At 45.8% G+C, this 18,578-nt stretch overlaps 1 protein-coding gene across 1 annotated transcript in view; it reads right to left on the minus strand.

Annotated features, from left to right (window-relative positions):
* Nucleotides 1–910: 910 nt before the first annotated feature.
* The window catches only part of NECAB2 (N-terminal EF-hand calcium binding protein 2), a 43,419-nt gene continuing 25,751 nt past the window's right edge, over nucleotides 911–18,578 (minus strand). The window contains exons 8-13 of the mRNA XM_074286356.1: nucleotides 18,540–18,578; nucleotides 10,120–10,176; nucleotides 9,420–9,532; nucleotides 8,105–8,182; nucleotides 2,504–2,595; nucleotides 911–1,805 (exon numbers count right to left, since the gene is read on the minus strand). The exon at nucleotides 18,540–18,578 is cut by the window's right edge and continues 41 nt beyond it. Coding sequence (XP_074142457.1) covers nucleotides 1,777–1,805; nucleotides 2,504–2,595; nucleotides 8,105–8,182; nucleotides 9,420–9,532; nucleotides 10,120–10,176; nucleotides 18,540–18,578 — 408 coding nt within the window. The 3' untranslated portion in view covers nucleotides 911–1,776. The remainder of the gene's footprint in view (nucleotides 1,806–2,503; nucleotides 2,596–8,104; nucleotides 8,183–9,419; nucleotides 9,533–10,119; nucleotides 10,177–18,539) is intronic.

Below are 18,578 nucleotides of genomic sequence, written 5' to 3' on the forward strand. Positions count from 1 at the left end.
TGAAAAACTGAGGCTCAGGGATGTGAGTGACTTGAACATAACAATGCAGAACCTAAATCTCTGACGGCCTTTTGGGGTTTACCCCGGCGTTAGGGGTCTCCCACTTAGTTACTACAATTCTTTCACATTACGACTCCCAACTGAAGCTCAGTGGCTGGCTGTTCCAGGTCCAAGGATGGATCCAGAGGCCTTTCATCTTCAGAAGACCAGAGCCCTGCGGACACCTGGTTTGAAGTAATTCAATAGTCAGAATTAGGAGAAGCTCCTCCTTGCCAGGCCCTGGACAAGTGTTTGAATCAATAGCTTTTATTAAACATCTGCTGGAGCCAGGCACTCTTCCAGGTGCTGAGGAAACAAGGAGGAACGAGAAGCAGCCCCAGCTTCCAACGGGCTTATGTTCCTTCTGGGGAAGAGGTCCATTTTATAAAAGGAGAGAACTGCAGGTAGAGGGGGAAGCATCTCTTCAGGATATGTGTAGAATTTAGTTTTTAATTATTTTTTTCAGTGAACATTCATTCTTTCTCCTTCCTATTAATCCCTCCCATTCCCCTAATCCTTGTAATAAATATGCATAATCAAGGAAAACAAAGCCCCTGCGTTGATAGTTCATAGGAATTAGAGGACGTCTCAAGAACTAGATTGATCCTCTCATTTTGCAGATGAGGAAACAGACCTAATTGTGACATGTCTCACATCACCCAAGCAGGGGAGGATTTCTGATTTAAATTCGGGGCTTTAGCTTCTAACTGGGCTGTTTTCCCGCTCAGGTCACCTTTATGTTTTCCTGCCATGTGCTCAAGCATTTCTACCCACACTAAACATCCTGTATCGGTGATAAAATGCTAAGGGATGAGATGTTGGGAGTCACAGGAGTCGGAAAGGAAAACACACGGAATCCACGGGTGTTCCTCAATCAGAGTTTATTCGTCACCTAATAGTAAACTGTGTACATTGGCTAAAATACTGTACTGACATTTTGCAGAGTTCTACAGTTTAAATCTAGAGGCTCGTGGCTCCTAAGGGAAGAAGAGTAATAATATCCAACAGGACTATCCCACAGGCAGAGAACAGCTAGAGAGCAGCCTAGAGGGCCCGTGTCCCTGCCTTAGTCTGAGATACCAAAGGAGAAAGTAGCACACGGATAAATAAATAAATGAATCTGTTAGGGAGCCGAGGCTGGGAGGGCAGCCTGAGAAAGCACACGGAGGCTGAGTGATCATGCATGGTTTTTCAAAGTGAAGGAAATGAATCATGGGCATTGGGGGAGAAGGCAGAAGGGAAGGATGGGCCTGTGGCCATGGGGAGCTAGAAAGTGAGGGGACCTCGTGGGGTTGATGGGGATGTAGCTGCTTTGTCACTGGGCCAATGGTGGATGCTCAGAGGGCGGACCTGACGGGACCTGTCAGGGGGAGGATTGTGCTTCTTGCTTGATCTGGAAAGATCTTGGTTGGTTCTGCCTCCTTCAAGGCCCCAAACTTTATCTGGCCTTAAAGTAAACAGACTCAAATACTCTGACAATAACAGAGGGAAAGAGGTGCAATATAATGATGGAGAAAGTGGAGCCGGGAGGTGCAATATAATGATGGCTGGGTATGGGGCAGGTGGGAGGGAGAGGGATTTTTTTCCTTCACTTCAAACAACAAGAAAATACATTCCTGTTTAGAAGGATATTGAAAAGACAGCACTTGTAACAAGGTTCTTAGAAAAGACACACGGTCCTTGATAATGAGGGGCCAAGGCCCGGCCTGACATTCTGAGTCCGTTAGGCGAGCCCCATCAGTCTTGATTCAGCGTGCACCAAGCAGCTACAAAGGGAATTAAAAAGGTGAGGAAATGTGACACTTGAATCTCTTACTCGCTGCCCCGGGGAAAAGTGAAAGGATGGATGAGATTTATAACTGGAAGGGTCCTTCTGAGGTCACCTTCCCTCCCCCAACTCCCAAAGGACCTTCCATCAATAAGCCCCTGCCTGAGATTCTTAGCATTAGAGGCCCTCCTTTGGGTCGAGGTATCATCTCCAGAAAACTGCTTTAAAAGAACTGATCCGTCTGTGGAGAAGGGAGGCCTGTGGGCCAGAAAGTCACGGTGATATTCCCACCCCCTCCCACAATGCCAGAATCACTCATCCCAAGATGCAGAGATGCAGTGTTTGAACAATTTCACTGATCCAGAGTTCTGATTTGTTTTGTCTTTATAAATTTATTTTTGTTTTTGTAAATTTAGAAATCTGGATCAGGAATGCTCAGAGGTTCAAATCAATCCCCTTTCTGCAGATTTCTCAATTTTTTCCTGGTGTTTGAATGTTTTCCAATGATTATTCTTTAAAAAAAAAAAAGATTTCCTCATCTATATTGGGAGCTATAGCCTGTATGTGAAAGACCAGAGCTACTTCAATGATATTTCGAATGAATACTCCAAGCTATCTTCTCCCCTCCCCAGGTCAGAATGTCCTCCCAGCACCCCTTCTGGGGACCCAGGTACTCCCCGCAGCCTTAGCCCTTACCTGGCACTGAGATGCTGGAGACAGCTTCAGGTTGGATCAGAGTATCTACCTTCACATGCCGGAAAGCTTTGCAGACCGGGCTTTGCAGGTGCCTGCAACCCAAGTAGAGATTGAGGAAAGAGGAAGAGAGAGGTGGTCTTTTTAACCTAACCCCCTTAGCATGGATCTGAGGGTCTGGGGTCTTGAAAACATTCCCAGTTGTTCAGTCATTTCCCATTCTTGGTGACACTGTTTGGGGTTTTCTTGACAAAAGTGCTGGAGTAATTTGTCGTTTCCTTCTCATTTTACAGATGAGGAAACAGGGCGAGGTGACCTGCCCAAAGTCATCCAGCTAGTTAGTGTCTGATGCTGGATTTGAACCCAGGAAGATGGGGCTTCCCAGTTCCAAGCCCAGAGAGCTATCCACTGCACTACCTAGCTTGCTTCTGCAAATATCATTCATTTAAAGGGATCTACTCTTTCCAGGTTTCTAAATACTTAGTGCCTCCCTGACCCACATTACCCAAATTACATCACTCAGTTAATTGTTTAGGAATAGTGCATATGGAAAAGGGGGACTGATAAGAAAGGCCAGTGGGGCTGGACTGCATTCAAGAAATTCGCGGGGTCCTCCGAAAGATCCCCCCTGTTCCTGGTCCATTTCAATCTATTTTCTTCTGGGAAGCTGTGTGTGGTGAAACACCAGGAACTTGGAAGACCCAGACCCCCAAGGCTATGAAGACATGGGGTAGACAGGAAGAGGCTGGCCAAAGGCAGAAATGGGGTCGGATGTGACTGACCAGAGAGGGCCAGCCGGAGGGTGAAAGGGCTAGACGGGAACCCAGAAGCCTGTGAACCCTCAGGGGAGCGGGAGGAGGAGGCCCTGACCCAACACACTGGGTGGAACCTCCATGGAGGGTTGTCCATAAGAACTGGACTAGAATAAGGTACTGGGAAGTGTGATCAGTGGAGGGAGTGCCCACCTCAAAGTCGACTGGAGAATCTCAATTCTTTAGAATCCTAATTTAAATTTAATTCATTCTTAGTTTTAATGCTTAGTTTAATTGTAGAGTTGTACTTTTTACAAATCTCTCTAGAAGCTTCCTATCACTAAGAGGCAGTCTGGTATAGGGATAGTAGAGAAAAACACTGCATGTTTAGCCAGGAGATCTGAGTTGAAATCTTGACTCTGCTACTTACTCAGGGCTTCCCTCTCTGGGCCTCAGTTTCCCTCTCTCTAAACTAGAAGGATTAGACTCTTGTCCCTGGTACTTGGTAGCTGTGCGACTTTGGACAAGTCAGAACAGTTGGGGATCTGTGTAACTCTGTACATTGGCTAAATAATACCTGACATTTTGCAGAGTTCTACAGTTTAAATGCACAGGCTCCTAGGGGAAGAAGAGTAATCATCTCCAAAGGACTGTCCCAAAGGCAGAGAATGGCTAGTTAGCAACCTAAAGGGTTCCTCATCTGTAAAATGACGGGGTTTGAGATTCCTTTGAGCTCTGTGTTTGAGGTTGGGCAGAAACGTCGTCCAGCCCTTCCCACCCCATCACACAAACACACTCAAATGCTCCACTTGCCCACTTGGACATCTGACATCCCTCTTTGGGGCTGGACCACTGCGCCTCAGGTGCGGCTTCGGGTGCAGGGGCTGGGGAGGTCGTATACCGGGGCTGTTGTATTGTCCAGTCACGTCCAACTCCAGTTGGAGTTTTCTTGGCCAAAATACTAGAATGATTCGCCAATTCCTTCTCCAGCTCATTTTCCAGATGAGGAAAACAGATTAAAAACTGGGATAAACGTCCAGGATCACCCAGCTAGTCAGGAGAAGGATTTGAACACTGGCCCAGGGCTCTGTTCGCCGTACCAGCTCGCTGCCTTATACACCAGGACTTGGCTGGGATTTTTACTCTCCCAGGAAGTGGAGCAGCTGTGCCCCCAGAGTCCATCTGTGATTAAAGACAGGCTGAAAGGGAAAGCAGCCTTTCCTCTATGAGCCTCTAAAGAAGAGAGAAGGCTCAGCCAAGCCTTTTGGAGCAAAACAGGCAGCTCTCAGGCGGAACCCACCACATCTCCCCAGCGGCGGTCACCAAATAACCTGAGACGCCACTTAGCCCAGGGGTCTCTGGACTTGTTAGAGCATGTCATATTAAATAACATGTTGTTATGTCATAATGATGTAATTATTATAATGTTATATATTACTGTTATATGACATGCTACAATAATATAATTTATATTGTATATTATAATATATAAGATATATATTATAGCATATTCTATATTTTTCAATATTGTTGGTTTCCTTTGTAACCCCACTTATTTTACTTTATGCATTTAAAAATCTGACTCTGAAAGGGGGGGTCCCCAGACCTTCTCAGACTCCAAAAGGGTCCAGGATATGTACATTCACAAAGGTTAAAATGGCCTCTTCTAAACCAAGCTCTTCATTTTACAGATAAGGAAACTGAAGTCTAGAGCGGGGGAATAAGTAGCAGGTAATCAAGGTTAGCCCTCAGATCTTTTGACTCCTGAGTCCAATATTCTTTCTACGACCCTGAGTTGGGGGGGAGTAAGCCCTTCTCCCTTTCCTTTTCTATCTGATATCGCCCTGCGCACAAGACCAGTCTTGGGCCCCACACCCCACTTGGCCCTTCCTCTGGACATTTCTTCCCGTCTTTCCTCAGCGCCTACAGCCCCTGGATGTTCTGAATTGTTGGGACCATTTAGAAAATGCCTGTGTGGGAGAGACCCCAGAGAGTTAAAAGCCTGAGCCTATTTAAGCTTATGCAATACAGTGTCTTTATCTCATTTCATCATCTCACTTGAGTTAATGGAAGATGGGGATTTCAAGTAGAAAAATTCTTCATCAACAGGGATATTTAACTCAGCCCCAACTTCAGCCCATCTTATCTTATCTCAGCCACACACATTTCAAAGGGCATCCGCGGCTGGGCTTGGGATCTGACTTTCTGGATACCCGCAGCCGACGCCCAGGAACCCACCGGACTGTCCCAGGGAACGCTATCTTGCTCAGACTCGAGGAAGGCAGATGAGGTGATCTCTGAGGCTTGGGAGAATATCAGAACTACCACGGACTAGCTCTGGCTTCTCTCCTTGGGGGACTCACCTGTTTGCAGCCCCTTCTGTAAAACGAGGGCAAGAGAGCCCTCCATCCTCGGGGATGTCTGTAGAGAGACTTCACGGAGGCAGAGTGCCATAAAGAATACTTTGTAAAAGGGGGAGGAGGAAGAATTCAAAAGCAGAAAATCACAGAAGGCCATAAATGAAGAAGAACTGGCCAGAGGGAAAGCAGCTGAAGAAACTGGTTAGGATGGAGAAATGAAGACCTAGGGGAGGGACATGAAGGCTACCTCCTAGCAGGTCAAGAGAAATTGGCCCTGAAAGGCAGAATCAAGAGCAGGGAAGGAAGCTGGAGAGAAACAAAGAATGCAAGAAGAAAGCTCCCGAATGTTAGAGCCGGCCCAAAGCAGCCTTGGGGTGGGAGGGCTCCTTCAAAGGAGTCTTCGAACAACTTGTCGGGAATGTTGAAGGGACAGGGATTCTTGTTCAGCAACTCTGAGACTCCATGGTTCTGTGAGAGAATGGAAAATATCTGGAGATTATTGTATTGATGGGAATCTGAGATTCTGAGCGTGGCCCCAGCAGGGAAGGGACCTAGAGGACTTGTCTAATGGCCTCACCTTACAAATGAAGAGCCTGAACTTTAGGGAGGAAAATATGCACATTGAGTACACATGTTTAGATGCTAGAACAAACCCTTCAGATTAACTAAAATTAGGCTGGATTGACTGGGAAGATTTTTTTTGTACTGAGGATTTGGTCCATTAGTGCTAATGGTCTATTAGCACTAATATGGTAAGAAGACCTGAGTTAAAATTCTTCAACTAGCTCTGTGATCAGAGCAAGTAAGCACTATTCAAAGCCTGCAAAACAGGGATAACATTTGCTCTATGATAATAATAATAGATAGCATTTATATAATCTTCATATTTATATTAATATATTAATAGTTATATATAATAAATATATATTATAATAATAAATGAAAATTTAAATATTCAAAGTACACATCTCATTTTATTCTCAACAATTCTGGGAGGTAGGTGCTATTATTATCTTCATTTTACAGATGAGGAAACTGAGGCAGGCAGACGTTAACTGACTTGCCCAGGGTCACACAGTTAGTCAGTACATGAGGCAGTATCCAAACTCAGGTCTTCCTGACCAAATCTTCTAACTATCCAAAGTCCAGCAGGGGTGATGTAAGCTTTAACGTGAGAGGGAAATGTGATTGTTATTAGGAATAAAGAGCAGACCTGTTATTTCATTCATATTAGAGACTCTCAGGTGAGAAAATTCCCTTTCCTATGGTCAAGTCAAGGAGTTGCTTAGGGCAGTGAGAGGCTAAGTAACCTGGTGGGGATCACCCAGCCAGGCGAGGTCGGACTGAGAGAGGTGGAACTTGAATCCAGTCTTCCCGAGGCCTGGAGCCAGCTTTCTATCCACTGGATCTGAATGCATCTCCTCCTCATCATGACTACTGTCAGCAGAGAGCCGGAAGCTCTGCTCATTGAAAAAATAAATCTCTCACCTTCTCCCCCCTCTCACTTTTCCCACATATTTTAGTGGATTGTAGAATAAATAACGCCAAGCATTTCTATGGGCCTGCAAGTCTGGCCAAGTGCTTTACATATATTATCTCGCTAGATCCTCATGGCTGAAGTAGCCGCCATGATTTCCCCATTTTCCAGAGGAGGAAGGATGAGGACTTGCCCAGGCTCATCCAACTAAGGAAATGCCCGAGACAGGTTTTGAATTCAGGTCCTCCTGATTGCAAGGCCATGACTTTATCTATTACCGCACCTAGCAGCCTCCAGGAGGATGGATGATGTGGGAGTATCTTCCCATTCCTCCCCAGGGCCTTCACTGATGCCATGGGAAGCACAGACATTCCTCAGACACCATCAGTTCCTGGTTTCTAGGAAGTCCCCAATGGAGAAAGAGCCCTGTCAGGTTGTGCCATCCCCATGGGGCAAGGCTGCACTCAGGTAACCATCCCCCCCTTCCCAAACGGACAGGATTTTCCCCTCCCCCTTCAGGTAGAAGTGCTTAGACATTGTAAGGAACAGAGATATCCCTCCTCCCTAGAGCAGTGTTTCCACTGTGGAGTCATTGGTGCACTACACTGGTGGCCAGATGGGCCTTAAGTAGCTCCCAGAGAAATAAAGAAGGAAAGGAAGGAAGAAAAGAAGGAAGGAAGGAAAAGAGACAGAGATATACAGAGACAGAGAGAGAAAAAAGAGAGAAAAAGAGATAGACACAGAGAGAGACACAGAGAGAGTTCAAGAGAACAGAGAATGAAGGAAGGAGAGAGGGAGAAAATAAGAAAGGAAGGAAGGAAGAAAAGAGAGAGAGAGAGAAAGGAAGGAAGAAAAAAACAGAAAGAAAAACACCAGATTCTCCATAAAGACAGCAGAATCAACTGTGCAACAAAGTCTAGAGGCTGGAAATTTGTCCCCTTCTTTAGGGAGTCTCACTGAGCTGGCTGAGGCTCCCGAGTAATCAGTCACATGCTGGAAATGGACTTGGTCCTACCTCTTCTGTTCCTCATCAGTCTCCCAGAACTCATAGACAACGAAGGTGAAGCCATCAGAGAGTCTCACGGCAGTGATGCTGAAGGAGAGAGAAGGAAGGGCGAGGGAGGGGGGGTGCCAAAGAGGAACAGAACTGGGATTAGAAGAGTTGGGTTCAAACCCTGTCTGTCTTTCTTGGCCATACTTCCTTTATTTTGTAAATGGGAAATGGATTCTTTGAATCTGAGTATAAGATTTACAGTTGTTCCTATTAAATATAATCTTATTAAATTTAATACAAGATTTGAATTTGTTGTGAAACTTTTTTTCTACCTATGCATGTTACCCTTCCTAGCTTGGGGTCATTCAATCTGCTTTAATTAAATCTCAGGGAAACATAATCCCTGAGATTCCTGGTGAGAGCATACTGTTGTTAGAAGGGGTTTCCCTAGCCCTCTTCCATTGGGACATCATCAGGGATTAGCTTATCTGATAGTCAATGTCCCCTTGATATGATTAGGATAATGACTGCTTTCCTTAGGGCATAGAGGGTAGAGTAAAAGTATTACAAAGGAGGAAACTGAGGCTCAATAATATTAAGTGACCTATGATTCGCACAAAGGTTCACACAAAGCATTTGAAACTAACCTTCAGAATCAAAAAGAGAATCCACGAGCTTTTAAAGCCCTTCATTATTACCTAGCCATTTCCCACCTTTCCAGTCTTTCCACAACTTATTTATCAGCCCCAAATCACTTTAGCATTTTCCCCACTGCATCATACTGGTGGCAGAAGAGAATTTTAGATCCCAGTGTTATAGGTCAGAAGGTATGGGGTAGACAAGTCGGCTTGGAGCCAGAGAAGGCGAATGGCACTGGACACGGAGGGTGGAGCTGGGAAACTGCCGTCAAGGTCATCGCTGCGGAGTTCAGGTTCAAGGGGATTTGATAAACTGGTGCCTTTTAGCATTGCCCTTCTTGCAATCTCTGAGCCCCCACTGCTGTTTCCTGCCTTAATAGTAGAGTGAATAGAATGGAGTCAAGAAGACCTGAATTCAAATCCAACCTCAGGTGCTTATTAACTATAGCAATTATCTCAATCCTTGGCCCATTTAAGGCACCTATAAATGCTTAAGGTTCCTTCAGAGCCCTCTAGAACTAGAGGACACTCATTCCTTCTTGGTCATCCTATCAATCCTTTGGCAGTAGCTGAGAAAACAGGAAGGAGCCAGGGTGCCCATCATGCTCCATGGAGTGAGGGGAGCCTAGACTTCATGTTCCTGAGGAGGGAGTGTTTCCCAGAAGGCCCTCCCTGCCGACAAATCAAGGGGGACTTACTGGAAACAGTGGCTGTCCTCGGCCGTGCTCCTCAGGTACTGCCTCAGCGAGCTCAGGAACTCTCCAAGGTGCTCCCGAGACACCACCATCTCTTGTCTCACCAAGAGGAGATACTGAGGGAGGAGAGGGGAGATTACCACCCGGAGGGCAGGGTTCCAGCCGAGACTTTGCTCCTGACTCTCTCTGTTACTTCAGGACAATTACTTAGTCTTTGTGGGTCTTAGTTTCCTCATCTGGAGCATGAGAGGGTTGGACTGGCCCAGAGACATCTAACCCTTTGGCAGTTTGGTTGGGCTTTCTCAGAATAATGCTTTAAATGAATAATATAAAATACACGTGAAACCAATTATACTGAAATGCAGTTATCAAAATAATTTTTAAAATAAGTTCATGGACTCCAGTGTAAGAATCCCTGTTCTAGATGGTCTGTTTTCTTCTCACTCTAAATTTGATGAGTGTGACGTTGACCCCTCCCCATTTTACAGTCTCTGTGACCGGACTTGTCCCCTGCTGTGGCTGTGAGCTGACTCCCTCCTGACTTTTTCAATTTGGTCACTGAGTGGATTGTCATTTTGTATTCATTGGAGCCAGCCCCAAATTTCATTCATTTTATTTAAAACTTCTCTGCTCTGAGCTGAAAAATTCCCATCAGCAATGGGCTGTGGGGTCCCTGAAAGCCTGGTGGGAGACGGGTACTCACGGTGCAAGCTGTGCTGTTTCCATCCGAGAGACGCTGATGCAGATCAAACCACAGGGTCTGGAATCAATAAGACAGGAGTTCATTCAATCAACATTTATTAAGCGAGCAGTGGGTGCAAATCACAGCGTCGGAGGCTGCGGCAGGAGAGCCGAAATGTAAATAAGGCGCAGTCTCTGCAGCATGACGCACATCAAGCTGAGGTCCAGCTCAGGCTTACAAAGCACCTCGTGGATGCTTGAGTCTTCACCACAAACCCTCTGAGGCTCATGGTACCTCTCCCTTTGAATAAGATGAATGGCCTTGCCCAAGAGCATACCGTTAGTAAGAGGCAGACTTGAAATTTGCTTTTTTTTTTTTTTTTTTTTTCAAGGATGGCTTGATACCTCTAAAGAAGCTTCAGAAGTTCAGTTCTACCTGGGGAGGTCTGTGGGGTCATCGGGGCCCTCCCATCAATGGTTAGACAGGGGACCAAGGCTATAGGGACTGAATTTTAACGGATTTGGGAAGCCTTGGATCTTTGGGGATAATGCTGATGATATGATGCTGTTCCCGAAACCTCCACACCCAAAGTGCCCATTTCTTTCATATATATGTAACAATAATTTTTTTTCAACGTGCCCATTTCACAGATGATGTTTTGCTAGAAAAATCCCTGGGAAAGTGAAATATCCTGATTAACATGCTATTGTTTCTCTTCTCAGAGTATCTGGGAACATGGATCCTGATCAATCAACTCATCACCCAGTATTTATTCAGTGCCTACTCTATGCAAGGCACTGTACACACAGGGAGGAAACACTTTCTGGCCTCAGGGGGATTAATTCTGCCTCCAGTTTCCAGAACTAGGGACAAGCAGGCTCTGAGTCTTGGGTGGCTCACTCTGGGCTATTTCCAATACAAGAACCACAGGCTCAATATCTACGCATCCTGCCCCCCAGACGCTGGCCCCGCTCTCCAAAGGAGCAGATGTTCCCCCTTCGGTCTGATGCTGAGATTAAATCCGGGATCCAGTGGATGACGTCACCCACCCCTGTTCATCAGAACCAGGAAAAAAAATTCCCTGGGCAGAAAGGGACCTTGGAGATCCATCCCTATTATTTTGAAGAGTAAAACTAGAGGCAAATTGTTTCATCCTCAGAGGAAGCAAGGGTGAGAAGCCAGGCCTCTGAACTCTGGGAGTCCAGAGAAGTCGTCAATTAATTTGTAATTTCAAGTTGGTGGTTAGAAAGGGGCAGAAAAGCAAAGTAGGAACATAAAAATAATTGTCATAATTATAATAATTCCTGAAACCACAATTGGTAGTTCTCTAGAGTCTTCTGTGTATATTCTCATTTAAATCTCGCCCAACCTCCACAATGGTCCCCCATCCTCAGCTGCAAATGGAAGTGGGCCAAGGGGGAGGTAAGTACCTCGCCTTGGCCATGTGGCCCTGCCGTGTGCCCCCCCCAGAGGAACTCCCCTGAAGGTCCAGACAAAGATGGAGGCATTGAGGCGGAGGTGGGCCGCCCAGCTCCCACCAGCCCCATTATTCACCAGCGGAGGCTTTGAAATCAGTTTACCCACTGCTATTGTTACTGGAGTTCTAAGCTTCACACAATTACTTTCTTTGTGGCCAATCTATGTCTCATTTTCCTCATCTGTGAAACAGAAGGAGGGGCCTTGGTCTGGATGGCTGCTATGGTTCCTTTCGGCTCAATCTGTGATCCTAAGCAGGTAAAATAAAGGCTATCATTGCTATGTTACAGATGGGGAAACTGAGGCTCAGAGAGGTAAAAATAGCTTTACCCAGAGTCACATAGCAAGCTGTTCCCCCTGCATCGCATGGTAGTGGTGGATACTCTGTATATAGGGAGCAATCAGGAGTGTACATAGGAAACAGAGACAGAGACAGAGAGGCACTAGACAAGTCATTAACCTTTTTTTTCTGGCTCAGTTCCCTTATCTGTAATTTGGGGATAAGAATAGTTCCCTCTTTTGTGAGGATCAGATGAGATCATACTTGTAAAAGAAGTGTCATGTAAATGCTAGATATTATTGTTATTAGCAATTGTTAATCTGGTCTTTATTTTTCCAGATCTCATACATCTTTCAAAATTAGAAAGACTTCCCTGAGCACAGCCAGCCATAATGATTTCTTCTCCTTTTGAGGTCCCTATCAGATCTTCTTTGATTGCATGTCAATCTCCTCTCTCTCTCTCTCTCTCTCTCTCTCTCTCTCTCTCTCTCTCTCTCTCTCTCTCTCTCTCTCTTTCTCTCTCTCTCTCTCTCTGTGTGTTTCTCTCTCTCTCTCTCTTCTCTCTCTCTCTCTCTCTCTCTCTCTCTCTCTCTCTCTCTCCCTCTCTCTCTCTTTCTCTCTCTCTCTCTGTGTGTCTCTCTCTCTCTCTTCTCTCTTCTCTCTCTCTCTCTGTCTCTCTCTCTGTCTCTGTCTCTGTCTGTCTGTCTGTCTCTCTCTCTCTCTCTCCCTCTCTCTCTCTTTCTCTCTCTCTCTGTGTGTGTGTCTCTCTCTTCTCTCTTCTCTCTCTCTCTCTCTGTCTCTGTCTCTGTCTGTCTGTGTCTCTCTCTCTCTTCTCTCTCTCTCTGTCTCTCTCTCTCTCTGTCTCTCTCTCTCTCTGTCTCTCTGTCTCTCTCTCTCCCTCTCTCTCTCTCTCTCTCTCTCTCTCTCTCTCTCTCTCTCTCTCTCTCTCTCTCTCTCTCTCTCTCTCTCTCTCTCTCTGTCTGTCTCTCCTTCCCTCTGTGTCTCTTTCTTTCTTTTCCCCTCTCCTTTGTCTCTTTCTCTCCATCCACTGGTCTCTTTATGCCTATATCTACCTTCTTTCCCATCCTTCCTTTCTCTCCCTCCATTCTCTCAGTACTAACCCTTTTGTCTGATGGTGATAGGTTAGCAAAACTGACTGATGTCAAGTTCACCAAACTGGCATTTTCCACGGCCACTGCTTAATTTGCCTGTCTTAACCTCTCCCTCTCCCCCATCAAAATGTGTGCTTTGTATATGCCTTTGATGGAATACTGTTGTGCCGTGGGAAATGACAAGGTTTCAGGAAAACATGGCAAAACCTTTATCAACAATACAAAGTGAAGTGAGTACAGGAAAACCATTGTGCAAAGTAACAGCAATATCATACGATGACCAGTTCTGAAAGACTTGGCTACTCTGATTGATATAATGATCCAAAACAATACCGAAGGACTTGAGATTAAAAAATCCCATCTACCTCCCGAGAGAGAGCTGATGAACTCTGAGTGCAGACTGAAGCATGATATTTTCACTTTATTTTTATTGCTTTTTTTGGGGGGGAATATGACTAATATAGGAATGATTTCACATGTATGAATTGATGTCCAATTGCTTGTTTTCTCAGTGGGTGGAAAAGGGGGTGGAAGAGAGGAAGAGAATGTGAAACTCAAAATTTAAAAAGAATATTTTTTTGAAATGATGAATGGATGTAAAGAAAGAGAAAAAAAAGATGTGTACTTTGAATGAGGAACTATATTATCTCAGGAGAATATTGATTTTGGATCCAGAGGAACTTGTTCAAGTCCTGACTCCATTATTTCAGATCCCAAAGCACCTGTACCCTTCTGCTCTGTTTTCAATCTCTAAGACCCCCCAAACAATGAGTCAGCAGAGTAACAGGTGGGGTTGTTACTTATCCCCTCTCTGCCAGTTTCTTCACCTGAAAAATGGAGGGATTGGAGTCCAGAATCTCTAACTTCTCCAATAATGACCACACACTGCCTGGGATTATTAATGACCTTTTTATGTGGACAGGCAAACTCTACCTAACCCTGTTAACCGGTTCTCTGAAAATATAATGTGAAGCAAAATGATATTATTGGGGCACTTAACTCTGTAAGAGTACTGCCATAAATAAGGAGAAAGTGCTTTGGAGTGGCCAAAATTCAGGCTATAAAAAACCAAATTAGATCTTTCAGTGACCTAATGCAATTTAATCTTTATGACACTAATATAATCTGAGAGGATGTGCAAAGGTTGAACCTAGTGCCCGGACCTTGACCTTATCTTCTGTGCTCCCTTTTCCACTTTCCCTCCTGGATATAAACCCCCCACCCCTGACTTTGTTCCTAGTCTCCCCCTTCCTATCTTCTTGCTCTCTCCATTGCTGCTATAAGCTAATTCTTCTTCCCTCGGAGATTAGCGTGCCTTTCTTTAGAGAAATGTTGAATTGTAAGAGATCAAAAAATGGTGGGCCTGAAGTCCAAGATGGCTTGGCAAAGATCACGGTGAATAGCTCAGCTACAAACTCAAGCTCTCTATGTCCAGCAGTCTTTCCATTATATCTTTGATTCCTTTCCAAAGAGACTAGTTGGATTCTAGCCCCCCAGGGGAAGGAAGGAAGGAACAGGTCAAGAATCCATGGCTACGGGGGGCTGTGCCAGGTTAGGGCTCAATGGTGTGCTCTTCTCAGGGGGCACCGGGGAGATGCTCCCCTGGCTCAGAAGCAGCTCTGAAACTCTACTTTCTGGGAGTTCTGATTTGTAGAAATTTGGAAGCATCTAGACATTTAGGAGTGATTAGAACCCAAGGTCTTCTCAAGAAAATCTGAGTTTAAACTGAATATAAATACTTTAGGGAGAAAATGGATATTTAATGAAATAGGGAACTTTCAACCATTCCTAATTAAAAGACCAGAGAGGAATAAAAAGATTGATCTTCAAATACAAGACTCAAGGGAAACATAAGAAGTTAAAATAAGAAACAAGAAAGAGAAAACATAATGGATTCAATAAAGTTAAACTGTTTATATTTCTATATGGCAAAATAATACTTGTAACTCTTAAGAATTTTATTACTGAAAGGGCAATTAGAAGGAGTATATGTGGGCAGAGGATGATGATATAAGAGAGCTTGGATGAAATGCTATCCTTCAGAATAAAGGGGTGAGATAGAAAATTGTGCTGGAAGAAGGATGGGGGAAATATATATGTATATATTATATATATTATATTATATACACACATATATTACAGTAGAAAGAGGGGGTGGGGTGGGCAAAGCTTAAACTTTACTCTCCTAGGAACTGGCTCAAAGAGGGAACAACATACAGATTCAGTTGGACACAGAAATCGATTATACTACAAGAAAGTAAAAAGGGATATAGGAGGAAGGGGCTAATAGGAGGAAGGGCAGATTGGGGAAGGCAGCGGTCAGAAGAAAATCTGAGTTCCATACTTAACAAAGTACTTAACCTCTGTCTGCCTCAGGTTCCCAATCTGTAAAATGAAGATACTAACTATATCCTAGGGTTGTGAGGATTAAATGAGATCCCATACGATGTGCTTTGCAAACTTTATAAAGTGGTATGATTGCACATGTATATTAGGTTGTTTGCCGTCTTGAAGAGGGGGAGGAAGACACATTTGGAAGTCAAAATCTTACAAAAATGAATGTTGAAAAATATCTTTACATGTAACAGGGGAAAAAGCAAATATGATTAAGTGCAAAAAACCACAAAAGTGACATGTTACGGATGCTAGGGATGGTGATGCTAGGCCAGAGGTTGGACCTCGGGGGAGCCCTTGCCAGTGGGCTAAGGAACAGGCCGGCCTGACAGCTGGAGCTGCCCTTCCCCAGAGTGCGGTGGGGTAGGGGGACCAGAGAAGGAAAACAAATCAAAGATAATGAGGAAGCTCAGCCCGTGAGCCTGTCATCTCTGAAGAGCCTTGGTTGTTAGGGCGACCAGCTTTCTAATAATAGACTCCAAGAGCCTCCCTCCTGAGCTGCCCCAAGTTGTTATGACAACCTGGGCTCTCTGGTCCTGCTGAGTACCTCCTGCAGAGGCCAGGGATGCGGGCAGACTCTGGATCTGACCTCTGCTAAACCCCTCCCTCAGCCCCAGACCACCATGCCCCAGCCCCCTCCCCAACTGCCAAGGCCAAAAAGCCATTTTTAGACAGCCCTAGCTGTGGTCCAAGGGCAGGGGGGAAACCAGAGGGCAGAGAGCGGAGAGATCTTGGAAAAGTAACTTAATGTCCTTTTGCCTCAGTAGGTATGCTTGATTTTCTGGCCTCTGAAGGCGAGTCATTTGAGCCTCTGTTTCTGGGGAAATGAGCTGGAGAGGGAAAATGGTAAATCACAGTCTCTTTGCTGAGAAAATACCTAATGAGGTCACAGAGCTGGACACTTCTGAAAGGTCACCTCTGGCTCTAAATCAGTGATTTCCCAGGCCTCTCATTCTGCTCCTCGTTTCCAAGAGATGCTTTTCAGGCTCAAAGCCCAGCTCTCCCCTAGCCCCACAAATAGCAATCACGGAAGCTGCTTGCTGATTGGTTCAGGCTGGGACTCTTAATTAATCATTAATCATGATAGAATGCCAATAACTCAGCATCACCTGCAGCTGCACCTAGAAATAGAGGCTGGGATTCTTGCCCTGGCTCGTGGCTGACATGGCAAAGTTCGGGACTGGGATTTAGGAGACCTACCGCTAATTATGCATCTGACCTTGATCCCAGTACCTCCTCTTCTGTAAAATGAAGTAAGTGGATTTGATAGCCCTTCCAATTTTAAATCTATGATTCTCAGTCGTTTTCCCTGAAGCTCAACGGTCTTCTTCAGCAAAATGGAAATAATAGCACCTGTACCACCTCCAACACATGGTCTTTGCAAGGACAGTGTTTTGCAAATTTTAATGTGCCACAGAAATTTGGATTGGGTTCTAGAGTTCACAAAACACATCACAAATATGATCTTCAAATATTAGCCTCACAACAACTCTGCAAGGAAAGTGCTTTACAGATGGGGAAACTGAGGCAAACAGGTAAAATGCCTAGGGTCACGTAGCTAGTCAGTGTATGAGGCAGAATTTGAACTCGGGTTTCTCCTCACATGGGTTTCAGAACTAGAAACCTGCTCTAGGCCTTGTCCCTGACACACTATAAGGGTCCTTTAGCCTCTGAGCTCCCCCTCCATCAAAGGGAAGATCAATAACTCACCCCCGCTACCCCAGCACTCCCTGAGATCACATCAATGGTATTCAGTGGCTTTGAAACAACAGGGGTCTCTAGGACTTCCATTCCTGTTGGTGATTCCCTAGAAGTGCCACCCAAGGGGCCCCGTGACCCTGGGCCAGGGGGTGGGAGCCTCGTGTCTACAGATACTGAGGGGTCCCTCGGGACTCAGTGTGCGGGACTGAACACCTTCTGTGTCACCTCAGCCTCCCTCCCGCTCCAGATGGCTTCTCCCCAATCCCTCTGGTCTGGCTAGGGCCCCACAGGAGGACGGCATTGATGACATTTACAAGGCAGCTGAAACACTCTCCTCTCTCTCTCCTTTCCTCCTTCCTTCTCTCTGTCTCTCATTCTTTCATTCTCTCTCTTCTTTCTTGCTTCCCTCTTTCTATCTCATTCTCTTTTTCTCATTCTTTCTCTCTGTCTCTGTATCAGTCTCTGTCTCTTTCTTTCTCCTTTCCTCCTTCCTTCTCTCTCTCTCTTTCTCATTCTGTCTCTCTCTTTTCTTTCTTCCCTCTCATTCTCTCTTTCTCATTCTTTCTCTGTTCCTCTCTCTTTCCCTCTTCCTCTCCATCTCTCCCCTTTCCTCCCTCCTTCTTCCTCTCCCTCCCCCTTCCTCCCTCCTTCTCCCTCTCCCTCCCCCTCCCTCTCCCCATCACTCTCTTCTCCCTTCATTCCCTTCTCCCAACTTTCTCTCTCCCTCTCTCCTGTTGAAATAGGAGCCAGACACGGGAACAGCCCGGCTCCCTGCAGCTACAGCCAGCGAGACCGTGGTGTGCCCGACCCTCCCAGACAGGATGAGGAAGCGGAAGATTTTTGGAGCAGGGATGCTCCGAGTAAGTCTGGGACCTGCAGAGGGGACATCCATTCTGCCTCTTCCTAGTCTTGCTTATACATGGATTTCCCCTCCTCCGAAGACCGACATTCCCTGACGGAGGAGCCGCATCTCCCTCCTCGCGCCCAGCTGGGATGTAGGGACTGGGCGGTGGAGCGGTCCCGGAGAGCATCTGGCCCAACCCCCCCTCCCTCATCCTGGAACAAATGTTCAGAGAGAGGGGGGAGGAGGTAACCCAGGGTAAGCTCTGGGATAAGGGCAGCTCAAGTCAGGGGAGGATTTCGTTACCAAACTTTGTGTTTTTTTGTTTTTGTCTTTGGTTTTTTAGTAGAAAAGGGTCTCCCACATCCATCAGTTAACGGTTCTCCTAGTTTGAAACTGGGAAACATCAAGTCTCCAACCGCCCGAGGTTAAAGTGCACCCTAGCTGAGCCCTAGTTCCTGGTGGGGGGGGGCGATGGCAAAATAAACCCCAGAAAGCTGGTCCCCAAATCTCTAGATGCCGTGACGTAAGTGTGTGTGGGGGGGGCTCGGGGCCTCTGTGGGGCTGAGGAGCCTCACCCCGGGGCCCTGAGGCAGGGTTACAAACCAAGGCAGGGCCCCGCCCAGCCGTTCTTTACCTTGTTCTCCAGTCTCTCTATGAGCTCCGCTAAGCGGCT

The sequence above is a fragment of the Sminthopsis crassicaudata genome, chromosome 2 (genome assembly GCF_048593235.1).
Source record: "Sminthopsis crassicaudata isolate SCR6 chromosome 2, ASM4859323v1, whole genome shotgun sequence".
In the NCBI taxonomy this organism is placed as follows: Eukaryota; Metazoa; Chordata; class Mammalia; order Dasyuromorphia; family Dasyuridae; genus Sminthopsis; species Sminthopsis crassicaudata.